Source organism: Podarcis vaucheri (genome assembly GCF_965113315.1).
Source record: "Podarcis vaucheri genome assembly, chromosome: 9".
In the NCBI taxonomy this organism is placed as follows: Eukaryota; Metazoa; Chordata; class Lepidosauria; order Squamata; family Lacertidae; genus Podarcis; species Podarcis vaucheri.
The window spans coordinates 71,179,717-71,198,225 of record NC_138767.1 but is presented as its reverse complement, the minus strand read 5'-3'; the positions used below and the strand labels follow the sequence as shown (position 1 = coordinate 71,198,225).

The 18,509-nt window shown below is 45.0% G+C and overlaps 1 protein-coding gene and 2 long non-coding RNA genes across 4 annotated transcripts in view; all 3 read right to left on the bottom strand.

Annotated features, from left to right (window-relative positions):
* The window catches only part of LOC309540558, a 161,687-nt gene that overhangs the window by 85,152 nt on the left and 58,026 nt on the right, over positions 1–18,509 (bottom strand). The gene's annotated exons all lie outside the window — the stretch shown is intronic.
* SEPSECS (Sep (O-phosphoserine) tRNA:Sec (selenocysteine) tRNA synthase) overlaps positions 2,054–18,509 on the bottom strand; it is a 41,841-nt gene continuing 25,385 nt past the window's right edge. The window contains exons 9-12 of one of the 2 annotated variants that reach the window (XM_082237441.1): positions 7,200–7,293; positions 6,463–6,553; positions 3,974–4,001; positions 2,054–3,183 (exon numbers count right to left, since the gene is read on the bottom strand). In XM_082237441.1, the coding sequence (XP_082093567.1) occupies positions 3,010–3,183; positions 3,974–4,001; positions 6,463–6,553; positions 7,200–7,293 (387 nt within the window). In that variant the 3' untranslated portion in view covers positions 2,054–3,009. Of the gene's footprint in view, positions 3,184–3,285; positions 4,002–6,462; positions 6,554–7,199; positions 7,294–18,509 lie in introns of those variants that run through there. The other variant, XM_082237442.1, reaches the window with a different exon arrangement.
* On the bottom strand, positions 10,739–17,579 carry LOC309540551. The gene is made up of 3 exons (XR_014223343.1): positions 16,627–17,579; positions 13,277–15,468; positions 10,739–13,032 (listed from the first exon to the last, which is right to left on the bottom strand). It is a non-coding gene; the product is annotated as an uncharacterized lncRNA (long non-coding RNA).

Here is an 18,509-nt window from a genome sequence, read left to right as displayed (position 1 = left end):
TTGCCAACATAGAACATCTGTGCTCAGAGATCTGCACTGCTTGCTGATTTGCTATTGGGCCAAGTTCAAGGTGTTACTATTAGTATATAAGCCCTTAACAAGCTGGGACCAGTTTACCTATGAGATCGCCTTGACCTACACGTAGCTACTTGGCCACTTTTATTGGAGGAACTGGCACTCCTACAAGTGCCACATTTGTAAGAATTCGATTGTTTTGCATGGCAGCACCTGCACTCTGCCTCTTGAGATCAAACAGCTGTCTTCACTGCAGCCTTTTAGGCACCTGATAAAAAAGTTTCCTGTGCAGACAAGCCGACCCACGTGTTTAGAAAGTTGAGCTGTTTGTTTGTATTTTAACTTTTGTATATTTCAACAAAGGTCCGTATAGTTAAAGCTATGGTTTTCCCAGTAGTGATGTATGGAAGTGAGAGCTGGACCATAAAGAGGGCTGATCTCCGAAGAATTGATGCTTTTGAATTATGGTGCTGGAGGAGACTCTTGAGAGTCCCATGGACTGCAAAAAGATCAAACCTATTCATTCTGAAGGAAATCAGCCCTGAGTGCTCACTGGAAGGACAGATCCTGAAGCTGAGGCTACAATACTTTGGCCACCTCATGAGAAGAGAAGACTCCCTGGAAAAGACCCTGATGTTGGGAAAGATGGAGGGCACAAGGAGAAGGGGACAGCAGAGGATGAGATGGTTGGACAGTGTTCTCGAAGCTACCAGCATGAGTCTGACCAAACTGCGGGAGGCAGTGGAAGACAGGAGTGCCTGGCGTGCTCTGGTCCATGGGGTCACGAAGAGTCGGACACGACTAAATTACTAAACAACAACAATATTTCAAAGTAGGGTTGTAAATTTCCCCCCGTTTTACTGTTTTATCTTTTGTAAACCGATCTGAGTTTTCGTTCACAACCAAGTGGTATATAAATTTTATGAAAAAATAAATAAATATGTAGGATCTATCCAGAAGGGCTGGTGCATTTGCCATTTGCTGACCTCGCATCTCCACTTCTGCAGCCCAGTATAGAGCAGCAACATAGGCAATCATCTGCTACTGCTGGAGCCAGCCCTGGCAATCTGACACAGTTCAGGTGGCCTGGGGTTGGGAACAGTGTAGTAGGTTAGGGACAATAAGAATCACCTTGCTTGAACAGGCTGAGATCCATCCAACTCACTCATTTCCAACTATGGCTAGCCATTGGATGTCTCTGGAAAGCTCCTAAGCACAACATGAAGAATAAAACACCTGGCAATTTGATTATTATTTATAGATACAACTATCCTCCATGAATTTAACCCAACCATTTATCAGCTTCGGTGGGAGAACCGACGTTTTCCAGAAGTTGTTCCAGCTCTCCACACCAGTCATCATTTTTATAACCCCACAGTTCCCATCAGGACCAGCCAAAAATGAGGGCTAATGGGAGCGGAATTCCAAAATATCTGAAGGCCCCCAGGTTGGGGAATAGTGCTCTATCTAGCTCAAAGAGCAGTATGGTGTAGTGGATGAGTGTCATCTAGGACCTAGGAGACCAGCGTTGAAATCTCCACTCAGCCAAGAAGATTACTGGGTGACCAGTCACTGCCTCTCAGCCTAACCCACCTCTCAGGGTTGTTGTTGGGATTAAACAAGGAAGAGGAAAACCATGTACACTTCCTTAAGCTGCCCGATGGAAAGGTGGAATATAACTCTAATAAATGAATATATAAATAGCAGGGAAGCTAAAAGTTCCTAAATGTTCATAACCTTAAAGGGAATTTGCCTACTTAAGAAAATTGCACAATTAGCGTGAGCTGTCACATAATGTCATCAGCTTCCACGATGGTGAAAGCTGCCTCGTGGGAGACTTTATATAAAAGAGCTATCACATTACCATAAAAGCTGCACACCAGCCCTAAGCACGGGATTCTCATTTGAAATGGTGATATTGCACACATAAATGAAGAGGTCTTTTGAGTCATCCTCTCACAAATGATACACAAATTGGGGGGAAAGTGAGTTTTGGTGGGTGGCAAGGTGAGGGACAGAAAACATTCACCACAAAAAAACCAAGGAAAAACTTATAATTTATTCAATTAAGATGACCAGAGCGCCCACCTAAATTTACCTGAGAACATCCACTGATTGTAATTACTTATTCTCATGTCTATAGCAACCCGTTACAAATCAAACTCAATTATTTGAATTAAAGCTCTTAAGTCTAAAGAATTCAGAGGTTCTTCAGCAGGCATAATAACCTTGTATTGAGTCTTGTGTGTGGGCGACCTTTGAAGCTGTCTTGCTCTCACTGGCAGAACTACACCATCTTTTACCTTGCTTCCCTTATAATAAAGTTGATGCTTCACTTTAAAACACACCTAAGGGTGCTGTGTGAGTGAAAATGGAACAAGAAGGTTGCAGCAAATAAGGCAGAGTGTAGTTATGTATGTCGTAACATCCCATATAACCAAGTTTGAATGCCAGACCGCAAAATACAGGTGCTTAACACATAAATGTTATCTAGACGACTTTTCCTGACAAGAGAGAGAACAAGAAACAAACATTGCACCCCACGTGCCAATAGCACAATAACATGGTACTGCTGCTGCAACAGTTATGAATCAGTCACTGAGTATCCTGGCTCTGTTATGCATAAATGGCAATCACTACAGTTGTAGTATAGTGTAACAAGTTGTAGTATACTACAGTTGTAGTATAGTGTAACAAGATTACACACAGGAATAGCTACTGCCATATATTCTTTAGCACACAAAGGGTAGATTTATACCCAACTTCCATGGCTACCATTTCCTTCTGCCTGAATCTCACACCACTTGCGATAACCTTCTAAATTCGCTGACCGTAGGCAGTGCTACAATGCTAGGGGTCAACCCAGAAGTGGAAGGAATGCTAGCTGACTCTGACGATAACTCTAGACTTCAGAATTTCATTTTGGTGTTACTGCCATAATATGGAATCCAATACCCGGAAAGCAGCAATGCATAATAACATATTAAAATCAGCTCACAGGAGAAATGGTCTCCCTTTCGAGGCACTACAACAGTGGTAGTCAATATGGCATCCTCCAGATGTTGTTGTACAACTCCCATGTCCCTGACCGTTGACTATGCTGGCTGTGGTTGATGGGAGTTGAGAGTCCCAACAACCTCTGCACATCATGCTGGCTTCTCCTGAACTCTAAAACAAAATGCAAGGCACCATCAGAAGGGAACCCATAAAGCTTCCATCTGTAAGAGGTCTGATCAGTAAAAAAAAAAAAAAAAGCAAAGCCTATTGGAATATGGGTGAATTAAAAATGAAATCCGTTTTCCGTTAAATCATTTTGGCTCACGTGCAAAATGGAGCTCGTAAGGGAGAGAATAACCTGTTATCACTGAATAACCTGCGTTATACAGAAAGGAAAACTCCCTAACCAAAGAACTGGTTTCTTAGGTGAAAATAAAGCCATGCTGCAATATTTATCATTCACAAGGAAATGCGAATGTGTAAACATAAAAAGGAAAGTGCAAGACCCACTGAAATGAATGGGAGCTGCACAACAGCACCAATGGCGCACTTGCACACCTTTCATTCATTTGAATGGAATTAATGCATCACAGGAATGTGTCCTGCATCACTTAACGTTTTGGTTATTTCCCTCCCATTAATTGTACTGCAGGTTGCATGACATGGCCCTGATATAAACGCTGAACATCCTAAGTTGGGAAGAATCTTCCTTAAGCTATTTTCGGTCATCTTCTTCGACTAAATTGCACTTTTCCATACCGGAGGCCACTTCTTCATTCAGTGCTGGGGAACCTTTTTCATTGTTCTTCCCTTTGCTTAGAGCCTTCAAGCACTTATCAAGTCTTTTCAAAAACACATCAACATCTTCTTTCGTCATTCCAATGGCTGAAGCAGCATTGAGGTAGGCACAGTGGTATTGGTTTGTATGGGCCATGAAGCCTTTGAAAGTGTAACCACTCACTGTTTGCTGAGACCCAAGGGGAACAACCCTGAAAGGGGAGGGGGAAAGGAAAAAAAAGTTACATACAGAAATACAGAAATAAAACACAGAACAACCTAACTTGTGGAACTTTTCAGGGGTAATTATGGTGACTTAAAGGAAAGAGCCAGGTATCCTGAGCCAGACATCCTGGAGAGTGAAGTCAAATGGGCCTTAGAAAGCACTGCTAATAACAAGGCCAGTGGAAGTGATGGTATTCCAGCTGAACTATTTGAAATTTTAAAAGATGATGCTGTTAAGGTGCTACACTCAATAGGCCAGCAAATTTGGAAAACTCAGCAGTGGCCAGAGGATTGGAGAAGATCAGTCTACATCCCAATTCCAAAGAAGGGCAGTGCCAAAGAAAGCTCCAGCTACCACACAATTGCACTCATTTCACACGCCAGCAAGGTTATGCCTAAAATTCCACAAGGCAGGCATAAGCAGTATGCGGACCGAGAACTTCCAGAAGTGCAAGCTGGATTTCGAAGGGGCAGAGGAACCAGACACCAAATTGCAAACATGCGCTGGATTATGGAGGAAGCTAGAGAGTTCCAGAAAGACATCTACTTCTGCTTCATTGACTATGCAAAAGCCTTTGACTGTGTTGACCACAGCAAACTATGGCAAGTTCTTAAAGAAATGGGAGTGCCTGATCACCTCATCTGTCTCCTGAGAAATGGGACAAGAAGCTACAGTTAGAACTGGATATGGAACAACTGATTGGTTCAAAATTGGGAAAGGAGTATGACAAGGCTGTATATTGTCTCCCTGCTTATTTAACTTACCGTATTTTTTTGCCCTATAGGACGCACTTTCCCCCCTCCAAAAATGAAGGGGAAATGTGTGTGCGTCCTATGGGGCGAATGCAGGCTTTCGCTGAAGCCTGGAGAGCGAGAGGGGTCGGTGCGCATTGACCCCTCTTGCTCTCCAGGTTTCAGGAAGCTCTGCGCAAACCTTGGGAGACCAGCGTGACTTCGCGCCGGGCTCCCAAGGGTTGCGCAGAGCTGCCTGCACTCCCGGGCTTCGCGCAGCTCTGCGCCAGGCTCCCAAAGGTTGCGCAGAGCTGCCTGCATTCCGAAGCCTGGGGTGCGCTGAAGAGCGCGCCCAGGCTTCGCACAGCTCTCCGCAAGCCTGGGGAGACCGGCGTGGCTCCCTAGGCTTGTGGATAGCAGGCTGTTCTGGGGGCTGGGGTCGGGGAAAGCTTGGGCTTCCCCCACGCCAGCCCCGTGCCTGGGGAGAATATTTTCTTTTTCTTTATTCCCCCCCCAAAAAAAACCACTAGGTGCGTCCTATGGGGTGGTGCGCCCTATGGGGCGAAAAATACGGGTATATGCAGAATTCATCATGCGAAAGGCTGGGCTTGATGAATCCCAAGATGGAATTAAGATTGCTGGAAGAAATATCAACAACCTCAGATATGCAGATGACACAACCTTGATGGCAGAAAGTGAGGAGGAAATAAAGAACCTGTTAATGAGGGAGAAAGGGCTCCATGATCATTGCAGATGGTGACAGCAGCCACGAAATGAAAAGACGCCTGCTTCTTGGGAGAAAAGCAAGGTCAAACCTAGATAGCACCTTAAAAAGCAGAGACATCACCTTGCCAACAAAGGTCCGTATAGTTAAAGCTATGGTTTTCCCAGTAGTGATGTATGGAAGTGAGAGCTGGACCATAAAGAACGCTGATCGCCGAAGAATTGATGCTTTTGAATTCTGGTGCTGGAGGAGACTCTTGAGAGTCCCATGGACTGCAATAAGATCAAACCTATCCATTCTTAAGGAAATCAGCCCTGAGTGCTCACTGGAAGGACAGATCCTGAAGCTGAGGCTACAATACTTTGGCCACCTATGAGAAGAGAAGACTCCCTGGAAAAGACCCTGATGTTGGGAAAGATGGAGAGCACAAGGAAAAGGGGACGACAGAGGACAAGATGGTTGGACAGTGTTCTCAAAGCTACCAGCATGAGTTTGACCAAACTGCGGGAGGCAGTGGAGGACAGGAGTGCCTGGCGTGCTCTGGTCCAGGGGCCCACGAAGAGTCGGACACGACTAAACGACAACAAAAGGAAAGCAAACCTACTAAGGGCCCAATCCAGACTCTCAACCACCAATGCTGGCAGTCATTGGCTGTGAGACCAACTTGGGATCCAGTTGATCCAGGGCCAGCTCAGCCCTGCCCTTGGAATGCCACACTTTGCGACTTTCTGCAGGCAGGATACTACCAACGCCCCACATAAGGGAGGTTTGGGTTCCAGCTGCCCTCACCTGGGAGTGAGTGCCACTGAAATCAGTGGGATTTGCTTCAGAGTAAACATGCACAGAACCAAGTTGCATGCAAGCTCTGTCCTGCCAACCTCTGCCTATCTTTTGGGTCAGTTTTGAGACTGGCTCCAACTGAAGTGAGGCTTGCTCCCGGAAAATTTGCTTCAATGCGTTTTTGAATCGGAGGCGTTGACAGAAGTACTTACCTTGCGCCAGACACTTGTCTGGTGAAAAGCATAGATCCAAGCTCCGTGATAGCTGTCCCACTTTGTTTATCTAGCTCTCTGAGTGACATTGCTGAAAATACAAGTTAACAAGGTTACTGTAATTTATAGTAATTCCTTTCTACAGCAAACACCAGTAGAAATTTTTGGAAAAGTGTTCTCTGTGTGTGTGTGTGTGTGTGTGTGAGAGAGAGAGAGAGAGAGAGAGAGAGAGAGAAGGAGAGAGAGAGAGAGAGAAAGAAAGAAAGAGAAAGAGAAAGAGAGAGGGATGCCTAAGTGTCCCATTCATATGGGGGTGTGTGAAATCAGTGTATTTACTTATTTCCAACATTTCTATACAGTAGTACCTCGGGTTAAGTACTTAATTTGTTCCGGAGGTCCGTTCTTAACCTGAAACTGTTCCTAACCTGAGGTACCACTTTAGCTAATGCCGCCGCGCCGCCAGAGAACAAGTTCTGCTCTCATCCTGAAGCAAAGTTCTTAACCCAAGGTACTATTTCTGGGTTAGCGGATTCTGTAACCTGAAGCATCTGTAACCTGAAGCATCTGTAACCCGAGGTACCACTGTAATTCCCATTAACAACAACAACAAAACCTTCCCTGGACAGTTCAGAAGTGAAAGTCACAAACCACATTTGCCACGATATAATCACCCTCTGCTTTATTATACCACAGATTTCTTCTCTGCAGATACAACCATCCCACGACACCCTAATTACCTAAGGAGATGGGGTTGTGAGGTGTTTCCAGCAACCTCTCGTTGTAAGCTTCCGCTAATTTCTTCACATTCTCCGAAAGGTAGGAAAACATTTCCTAGGGGGAGAGAAGGGGGACCAACTGCTTTTAGTTCTTTTTTGGCTATTCTTCACCGGAAATTCGTGTCTTCAAGTTTGCCACCAAGTATTTCCTACTTAATATTTAGATTAATCCGTTAAAACAAAAGCAGCAGCAAGCAGGTTTGAGGTCGCCAAAGATCAGGGGCTGCTGGCTAATTAAACAGCATTGAGGAAACCAACAGCAGTGTCTTCCTGCATCTTTTTGCAGGAATTATTATTAATATTATTATTAGTTTTTAATATTTAATGCTGCATTGTTTTTAACACTCGATTGGGAGCCGCCCAGAGTGGCTGGGGAAACTCAGCCAGATGGGCGGGGTATAAATAATAAATTATTAAAATTTTACAGGGACCAGCTGGAAGGATGTAGCCAAAGACCAGGGGAACTTAGTTGGTCCCAAATAAAGCTTGTATCCCAAAGTAGGTGCTCCCCCCCCCGGGAAATCTGTGTTTTACCACTGAATCAGAGCAAACGGCAGAAAACCCAATTGCTGTTTGCTCTGATTTAGCAGCAAAACACGGATTTTCCTGGGGAAAGCACCAGGATAAGAAAAGAAAAGAAAAGAAATACTAGGACACAGACCTGTGCTTAGAAACACAGCACAAAAGGAAGTCTGGATGAGTCCTGAGTTCAAATCAAATTACCGTATTTTTCGCGCTATAGGGCGCACCGGCCCATAGGGTGCACCTAGTTTTTTGGGGGGGGGAATAAAGAAAAAAAAATATTTCCCCCCAGGCGCGGGGCTGGGGCGGAGGAAGCCCAAGCTTCCCCTGACCCCAGCCCCCAGAACACTGGGTTCCCAAGGCTTGCGGATATCTGCCCGAAGCCCGGGGCGCACTCCACTGCGCTCCCCGGGTTTCGGGCTGCTGTCCACAAGCCTTGGGAGCCCGGCGGGAAGTCGCACCGGGCTCCCAGGGCTTGCGAAGAGCTGCCCGAAGCCCGGGGCGCTCTCCGCTGCGCTCCCCAGGTTTCGGGCTGCAGGCTGCTGTCTGCAAGCCTTGGGAGCCCGGTGGGAACTCCTGCGGGCTCCCAAGGCTTGCGCAGAGCTTCCTGAAGCCTGGAGAGCGAGAGGGGCGCAGTGCGCACCGACCCCTCTCGCTCTCCAGGCTTCAGCGAAAGCCTGCATTCGCCCCATAGGACGCACACACATTTCCCCTTCATTTCTGGAGGGGGGAAAGTGCGTCCTATAGGGCGAAAAATATGGTAATTTCTCAGTCAGTGTAGTGGCATGAAAAATTTTGGAGGCAGGGCAGGGATTAGATCAGCCTCCTCTCGCAGATCCAATGTTATGAGGATTGAAGAGCAACCCATGTCCAACTCCTCACAAAAGCCCAGGAACAATATACACGCCATGGATAGTGGATTTGGCAGAAATCTTCACCCCTTGGCTAATCCCCCAAGCAAGACTACCACAAGGAAGCCCAAACAAAGCAGCTTTCAGAGCTGAGCTTTTAGGAGCTTTTTGCAGCAGTAAAACCAGCTAATTTAAAACCAGGGCATTAAAGCTATTAATTAATTGTGGCTGGCTGACTGAAGTGACATGGTGAAACAAGGGGGAACGAAACAGTAAACACCCGTGATTTATTAAATGATCTGCTTTTCAGAATTATTTCCCCCCCTATTTTAATACGCGTCTAGATCTTACAAGCAGCTAACTAAGCAGTTTACCGTACAATAAATTAGTAGTGCCATATATTCGGCTATACTTTTTGTGAGGCCAAATCCATATCTAACCTCTATTAGAAAATCTGGCTACTCTGTGAGGAATTTACGAGGACTCCAAACACAAGTTTTACTTAAGAGAAATGTAACCGAATTCCATTGATTTTTCTACATTGCAAGTGCTATATTTAACTCAAGACACAAAAGGATCTTATCATACTAGAAGAGTATTGAACAACTTAAGCACTAAAATGCCAGCTAAATTTCCAATGGGGGAAGTGAAGAGATTAGATTAAAAAGGCAAGTAAAACAATGCTTTATGCTAGATCAGCAGCGTTTGGGGGGGGGGAGTTAGCTCCAAAATGTGTGGCATATCCACAGCTCTCAAACGGGTATAACTGAGGATGGATTTCAATAACCAGTAACCCAGAGATATTCACAAATTGCAGTTTTCACACAAAAGAAAACAGATGTCTCAAATGTGTGTGTGTGTGTGTCCCATGTTACACAGTTCGAGTGAGTAGACATGTTGAGTGAGTTATTTTCAGGAGAATTTGGCTAACTCTTTGTTAGAACAGAACCATATGCTACTCTGATGTACTGAGAAGCCATGGTTTGGCAGTATGAGAATGAACTTTGGGGTCACCTGCTTCCCCCTCCCCTTTCCATTCCTTTTTTGTGCCAAGATTAGAAACTTCTAATTGCTTTTTGTGGCAAAGTTTGCCTATCTAGATGAAGGGCAAACCAATGGACCACAAAACAGAATCCAACGCTTTCTCTTTGCCTTCCTGCTTTCCCCATATGCCAAGATTAGAGACCCAGAATCTTGTGCCTGGTGCATGTTCATAATGCGAACCATGGTTTAGTGCAGGGGTCAGCAAACTTTTTCAGCAGGGGGCCGGTCCACTGTCCCTCAGACCTTGGGGGGGGGGCAGACTATATTTTGGGAAGAAAAAAAAAGAACGAATTCCTTTGCCCCACAAATAACCCAGAGATGCATTTTAAATAAAAGGACACATTCTACTCATGTAAAAACACGCTGATTCCCGGACCGTCCGTGGGCCAAATTTAGAAGGTGATAGGGCCGGATCCGGCCCCTGGGCCTTAGTTTGCCATGATACTCTGGGTGGCAAGTAAGTGGGGCAGGGCTTTGCTTTTGTGACCCTTAGATTCTGGAAATAGATCCCTTGAGAGGCCGGTCTAACCTCTTTGCCACTAACCTTTTCAAGACTGGTGGGCCTCTAATCTAAATCAGTGTTTTTTTTCCTAAAAAAAAGTTTAGGGGTACTCTCATTTTCCTACTCATTGAAATAAAGGTAAAAAGGTAAAGGTACCCCTGCCCGAGCGGGCCAGTCTTGACAGACTCTGGGGTTTGTGCGCCCATCTCACTCAAGAGGCCGGGGGCCAGCGCTGTCCGGAGACACTTCCGGGTCACGTGGCCAGCGTGACAAAGCTGCATCTGGCGAGCCAGCGCAGCACACGGAAACGCCGTTTACCTTCCCGCTGGTAAGCGGTACCTATTTATCTACTTGCACCCGGGGGTGCTTTCGAACTGCTAGGTTGGTAGGCGCTGGGACCGAGCAGCGGGAGCGCACCCCGCCGCGGGGATTCGAACTGCCGACCTTTCGATCGGCAAGCCCTAGGCGCTGAGGCTTTAACCCACAGCGCCACCCGCGTCATTGAAATACTGCCCCTCAATGAGGCCAAACTGAGATTCACAAAATGTTTAGGGGTATGCATACCCCTGCGTCCCCCCCCCCCAGAAAAAAAGCACTGGTCTAAATTAACTTGTTTTCTTTGCATGTTTACGTGTCATGCGGCTTTTCTGCTGATTGCAGTTTAATTGTACTGATCCTTTTAAAAATGTTGCGCTTGTTCCATTCTTTAATATAATTGTATACTGCTTTATGGGACCTGAAGGTTCCATAAAGTGGCATACATTTTAATATATAATAAGCTTCTGGAGCAGTGCTGTTTGGCCTGTGCTTGATTTGTGTGAATGGAAGTTCCCAGTGGGCAGACAAAGCCCTAGACATGTGAGGTTTTCTTTTTCTTTCATCTGTAATCATTCACTTCAGCTTAAGAGTGGACATGGTTTAGTGTTTCATCTAACTAGACTTTCCAAAATCTTAAGTGGAGCTTGAACCCCCCCCCCCAGCAAATGAATGGTTGGGATCCAAAGTGCAATGGACAGGCGCTTTACTTACCAATAGGGTATTTTCTGCTTCCTTCTCAGGTATCGCCCTACCACTACCATAATAGTGGCTGCTGGAAGGAAATGATCTTTCTCCACCTGTGCAGGTGTGAAAGGACTATTCCACACAGACAAGTGGGGAGTTTGGATCCTGCGTCATCTCAATCAGACAAGACAGATTACTGATAGAAAAGCCTGCTGAAAAGCACTACACAGCTCCTCCACTGCACCACTGTTTCATGAAACTACTAAGATAGGCAGTGCAGTACAGTGGGTAAGGCTAGGTGGGCTAGCAATACCTGCATGCAACTATCTGCTCAGAAGTGGAGCAAAATGGGTGGTTATAACAGGGATGGGAGAAGGACAGATTGGCATTTTAGGGGATGGGTGCTGCCTTAGGGCAAACACTCCCTAGCCCCTAGGCAGCCTGTTTATTTGTCAACAGTATTACAAAAGCACTGAAAGCCTCCAGCACTTTCTCTGGCCTTGCAAAAGGCTGTCATGGATCCATTTATCGCTCACGGAGGTGGAGAGCATGAAACATGTTCCTTTGCGTCACGCAGAGGGAGGAGGAATCTGGGCCGAGCTATCAGGTTCTGCTGCAGAGATTAACCTCCCCTCTGCAAGACACTGGCTAGGCACTTTATTGATGCGAGCTCAAATAACCTGCAATAAGATTTGACATGAGGATAAGGCAAGAAAAGGGAGGAAATTATTCTGATTTTTTTTTAATAGCCTGGCTTCTTTTTTTGAGCAGGTGTAGTGGAACCAATATAGAAAAGAGCACTCAATGTCAAGCTATAAATAGCTCCTGCTGAGAACATAATAGCTGTGCCTCAGCTTTCACACAGCAAAAGGCAATAAACCACCACTATTAAATTTTACCATTCAGGAACACACACATTCAAAGTACACTAAAGAAAAGCAAGGTGATAGTTCTTATTTCTACAACAAATCTGAAACAAGAAACTGATTCACAACATTTAGAAAATAATGCTTATGGAGCAGAACTACTTTTTCAGTGAAAATATATGGTTGAGTTGCTTAGATTTGCTTCTTCACCAAAATCGTTAGCATCTAATTCTTTATTTGTTACATTAACTAAAGCATTAACAAATGAGTGACATATTAATCATTTTTAAAGATACATGGTCTTCATTGAGCTTTGTCATCTACCAAAGCCAAATTATTTGTGGTTCCCAACAATTCAAAATGAACCTTAGTACCTGTGGTCCATATTCAGCTGACTGGCAGAAGCCAGCACATTAATTCCTGCTAGTGCAATGGGACTTTCTTCCTCCTCTCCTCAAGGGTACTCTATGCTGTCCCCAGATATTCTTTGGAAGGTTTGAGAAAACACCAGAACAGAATAGTTTTTCGGGATGGTGTGAGGAGAAAGATCCATTGCACAAGCAAAATCTGTGCTGACAGAACCTTAGCCACAGCTCTACATTCAATACAACCCTAAGTACTGACACTATGAATCTAACCCTCAACTTTATAGAAGTATAGACTGACTTTTGAAACCTGTGTGCATGTGGACTGGAACAGTACAATTGTTTTCATTTTTAAATGGTAATAGTATACTTGTGAAGAATCATTAGGAATTTCACTTCATTTCATCCCAAGGTGGGACTTTCCTGGAACAATTACAAATTAGCTGTTCCTGCTGGTACCTAGGCCACTGGCCAGACTAGTCTCAACATTTCTGTATTAAAGATTGGCGCTTATTTCCCTCTTCTCTGACTACCTTCAACATGTAAGAGGAAGAACATATTGCCCTTGCAGGAACTTCCCTCCCTGCTTCTTCAACACGAGTCACTGATCTTGCCTGTGCCTCCTGGTTCAAAGGAAGCAAACTCTGTATAGTGGTACCTCGGGTTAAGTACTTAATTCGTTCCGGAGGTCCGTTCTTAACCTGAAACTGTTCTTAACCTGAAGCACCTCTTTAGCTAATGGGGCATCCTGCTGCTGCCGCGCTGCCGGAGCATGATTTCTGTTCTCATCCTGAAGCAAAGTTCTTAACCCAAGGTACTATTTCTGGGTTAGCGGAGTCTGTAACCTGAAGCGTATGTAACCTGAAGGGTATGTAACCCGAGGTACCACTGTACAATGACTCATGCAGAGATGAAATAGGCAGCCTCCTCTGAGTATGGTGGCGAAATCTGCCATGCGTTTTCAGCAGGAGTGACTGACAGATCCCATCCCATCTGATGCGGCCACAGCAGAATTGACATCAGCTTTCCTCACATCCCAACACACACACACACACACTTTGGGAGGAGTTAAGATCAAAGCAGTGAATCATGCCGTGATGTAGAGAGTGGCTTCCTTCGTACATGCACGCATGTGGGGTACTCTAGATTCACATGGCACTTATCTTATTTATATCTTGTGACATGCACTGCTAAGAAACTACCGACCTGAACACAGTATATCTTGACATTCTTATTGCAGCAGCAAATGAGGAGGCAGCACCACATGTCATGTTCAACCATTTGTCTGCAGGCCACAGGTTGGAATTTTTCTGTTTTGCTTACACAAAGCAACCGCACAACGGCACAGGCGTCTTAGGCATGAATTAGAGAGGCTTCTATTTTAGGTAGCAGCAAGTCACTTTGTTTCTGCCTAACACAAGAATAGCTCTAAGCTTGCAAAACAATAAAATAATATATTAAATATTCAAGAGTTCAGAGATGCGAGAACTGAAGTAACATGCATTTGTCAAGAATCCCTTACATCAGCAAATCAGAAGATCTCCCACATCACGCTAGAGTGGGGGGAAAGCAATGATGCAGTATTTGTTGATGTACTGCCAATTCAGGTCAATTATTAGAGATTAGTCAGATTTCCACAAATGCACTTCAGTTAAAGCAGAGGAAACCTTGCAAATATAATTCGGCTACCATTTTGTTTTCTTCTTCTTCCTCTAGGTCCCAGTTGTATTTCGATGTCCCAAGTTTTGTTAGCCTAAAAATACTCCCTTAAAAAACCCCAATGCTTGAGAACCACTTTATTAAGCACCCTCTCCCACATACAAACACACTCCCTGAAGTGTTGCAGTCCAAGAAAGGGCAGTGACACGCATATAGCAGGGTCTCGTCTTAGTAGTTTTACAAAGATAGGAACAAATTTAGGAGATTCTGTTATGAGCGAGACACACAGCGGGGATGCCAAATTAAAATTGTACTTCCAATTGTCGTTTTTGTGTTGCCTAGAGTTTAAAGATGTTGTGGTGTGATTAATGGGTTGTTGATCAACTAGTCCCTCTGCAACTTCAAGTGCATCACAACACTCACAGTTCTTTCCCCCCTGCGCAGGGCTGGTTGTTGCACTGAGACTGTGCTTGTGGACCTGTTTGATTATTTTTAGCTAGGAATCAATAAGGGAAATCATACCCCATTGATCTTATTAGGCCTTGTTGCAGCCTCATTCATCACAAGGTGATGGCATCTCAACTGCAAGACTTGGTGGTGGTTTGCAGGGATGCTCCTGAATTACTCTCATCAATTCTGGCAGGGAAGTGCTGGGTGGTTGCTTGCAGTTTTTGCTGCAAGGTCCCATTCCTCAAACATGTTGTGATCAAGACATGTCCACTACATCCTGCATTAACATCCAGCTCTCTTTTCCCAACGGTCTCACATAGACCCTAGCACAGTTTCATTTGAGGTTGCAGTCAGGGGCACTTAATGCAGATAAACCAGGGTGTCAAAAAATCAAGGCAAGCATGGGAAAAAGATACTTGCAAATTTGAAATTAGAGGGCTAGGTAATCCTATTATCAGAAAAATATTATTGGGTGGTCTTGGGTATGTCTAAACTATTACAGTCTAAGACCATAATTCAAACCCCAAACAGAATGGAAGGGCTCAATGGGGTGTCAGGACCACCACTGCACCCACAGCCATAATAATAATAATAATAATAATAATAATACAAAAAAAATATTTTTATCCCGCCCTCCCCAGCTGAAGCCAAGCTCAGAGTGGCTAACAACAGTAAAAGTAATACAATTTACATAAAATCACAATCAATTAATTGAAATACATTCTAAAATCAATTCATTATAAAATCAATTCAGAATCAAATTAATGGCAACCATTGGGCTAGCGTTCTATGAGGATTACAGAAGGAGGGGGGCAGACTGTGCCTCGGCCAAAGGCCTGGGGAAACAGCTCTGTCTTGCAGGCCCTGTGGAAAGATGTCAAGTCCCGCAGGGCCCTAGTCTCTTGTGGCAGAGCGTTCCACCAGATTGGGGCCACAGCCGAAAAAGCCCTGGCTCTGGTCGAGGCCAGCCTAAATGAGGCATCTAATCATAGCCTGCATTTTTATCAAGGCTTATAGTTTGATTAGGGTCTGTATTTTAAAATGAGCTTAAAGATTTTCAAATGTTTTATGCCAGGCAGAAGACCAGCTGCCTAAGTACTTTGGCAAGATGTTTATCCTCCTGGACAAGGGGGCCCCCTGATTTATAGCAGAAAACAATTCTCAAAGTCAAAGGGAATTACAGGCTGAAGAGCAAGGTTACACTGACCCTACATAATTAATAGTTGGTAAATAGTAAAATAAAACCATGTGCCTCCCATTAAACTTGAGCCATATTTTCCTAAGGTTAAAGGCCAAGAGCAAATGGAAAAGAAAGCAACTGGCTGGAGAAGGGGAGTGTAAATTTTATTTTGAGGCTGTAAACTGGTCCTTCCTTTCCTTTGAGAAGGTTTATTCTTCTAAAAAGCTATCTATGATAATGTATGAAATATACTGGCTTAAATGTAATTATGCAAAGGATCTAGAAAGAAAGAAATGTTAAATTCTTATTTCATAGAGTCATATTGCTGTAGGAGACCAGGGGGGCAGATGAGCCCAGCCCCCTGCCAGACAGGAGACGCCATCGAGCACCCCTGACATATGGTTGTCAGGCCTTTGTTTAAAGACCTCCAAAAAGGAGATCTTTCATTGATGATGCATGAGAATGTGAACCCAAGATCTCTGACATCTGTTTAAGATAAAAATTTAAAAACTATTAACCATCTGTTTTGGAGGGCAATAGGGCAAGGAGGGCAAGAGGTGAGCTGGTAATTAAGGTTCCTTGTTGAGACAAATGTAAGATATATGACTACTTATTTGTCATTTATAGATAGAAGAATATATAGCTTTTTGTATCCCATAAAAGGCAATAGGAAATGGGTGTATCTTTTAGGATTGGTTATAGCAATCAGCCAATAGGAAATTCAACCAGGCTGATTGGACAGAGGCAGCCAAAGGAGGAGCAAGGGGGCTGGGCTGAGGGAATATAAGTGCTGGCCATAATGGCAGGAGACCAGGCCAGAGCTTGGTAACCATATACCACTGTGCCTCTCATTTATTTGTCTGACAAATAAATTATTATTTTAATTTCTCTATTGCTGTGTTGAATATTTCATTCCAGCTAAGCGTTAACCACAAGCAGGGTGCTACATAACCTCCCTGTGGCCCGGGACCTCCAAGATGTTTTTCTCTGAAGACCGTAAGGTCCTCTGTGGGACATACCAGGAGAGGCGGTCCCGTAGGTACGAGGGTCTTAGGCTGTATTGGGCTTTAAAGGTTGTGACTCATGCGGACCAACCGGCAGCTTCCAGGATGGAAGGCACCAGGTTGGTCAGAATGTAATGCTAAACCATGGCTTAGAACTACATGGACAAGCCTGAGCAAAGCTCCAGGCTCTCGTGGCAGACTTCAGAAGGGCAGGGTGATATATCGTCCAAAACCGGTTTGAAGGCCATATAATTTTTGACCTGGCAATATAACCCAAATCACGATGTGTATGTGTGTTTGTGTGCTATGCAAAAATCACAATGAGGGAAAAACCGGGAAGCCAGCCAATGCTTTTCTCGGTTTTTGCAGCCCCTGTTAACTCTGCTGGCTCAGCTCTCCCCTGTCTCCTGCAGGGGCCAGTGAATCACAAGAAAAGGTGCTGGCAAAAATCCTGATGCGAGAAAAACAGTGCCTCTACATAGCTCCATCCTTATTTCAGACATTGTGATATATTGGTATATCACAATGTTTAAAGGTAAAGGTAAAGGTACCCCTGCCCATACGGGCCAGTCTTGACAGACTCTGGGGTTGTGCGCCCATCTCACTCAAGAGGCCGGGGGCCAGCGCTGTCCGGAGACACTTCCGGGTCACGTGGCCAGCGTGACATCGCTGCTCTGGCGACCCAGAGCCGCACACGGAAACGCCGTTTACCTTCCCGCTAGTAAGCGGTCCCTATTTATCTACTTGCACCCGAGGGTGCTTTCGAACTGCTAGGTTGGCAGGCGCTGGGACCGAACAACGGGAGCGCACCCCGCTGCGGGGATTCGAACCGCCGACCTTTCGATCGGCAAGCCCTAGGCACTGAGGCTTTTACCCACAGCGCCACCCGCGTCCCTATCACAATGTTTAGCTGGGGATATATTGCGGTGTTGAAAACCAGATACCACCCAGCCCTAGACCTCAGCAAAGTTAACTTTTAGTTTCAAAGAATATCAGCTTAGTGCTATTTGTGAACAAGGAATCTTGGTTTAGAACAAACAAACGTTTGCTAAAGAAGCTGAAGGAGAGGCCGATGCTCTTCCTGGGAGTGGGGAAAAGAGAAATAAGATAGAAATCATTTATTTTCTATTTGAGTTTCTTTCATAACCCATGATCTGAAGTTGGTTTGATTGGCAAGTTACCATTGTTTGTTGTAAGTCAAGATTCCTGGTTTAAGCATTCCTGATTTGTACATGGGAGGAAGCAAGAAGAGTGGGGAATGCCCCAGCCTCACTGAGACTCATCCATGTACAGTGGTACCTCGGGTTAAGAACTTAATTCATCCTGGAGGTCTGTTCTTAACTTGAAACTGTTCTTAACCTGAAGCACCACTTTAGCTAATGGGGCCTCCTGCTGCTGCTGCTCCTGTTCTCATCCTGAAGCAAAGTTCTTAACCCAAGGTAATATTTCTGGGTCTGCAGAGTCTGTAACCTGAAGCATATGTAATCCGAGGTACCACTGTAGTGCTGAACTATAGATAAACTTTGCATGCATACCAGCCCACTGTGGAAATATCCAGTGGTACCTCGGAAGTCGAACGGAATCCATTCCGGAAGTCCGTTCGACGTCCTAAACATCCGGAAACCAAGGCACGGCTTCCGATTGGCTGCAGGAAGCTCCTGCAGCCAATCAGAAGCTGCGTAAGCTGCACTGGACGTTCGTGTTCCAAAGAACGTTCGCAAACTGGAACACTCACTTCTGGGTTTGTGGCGTTCAGGAGCCAAAACGTTCGACTTGCAAGGTTTTTGGGGATCCAAGGTACGACTGTACTGAGAAAAGAGAGCCCT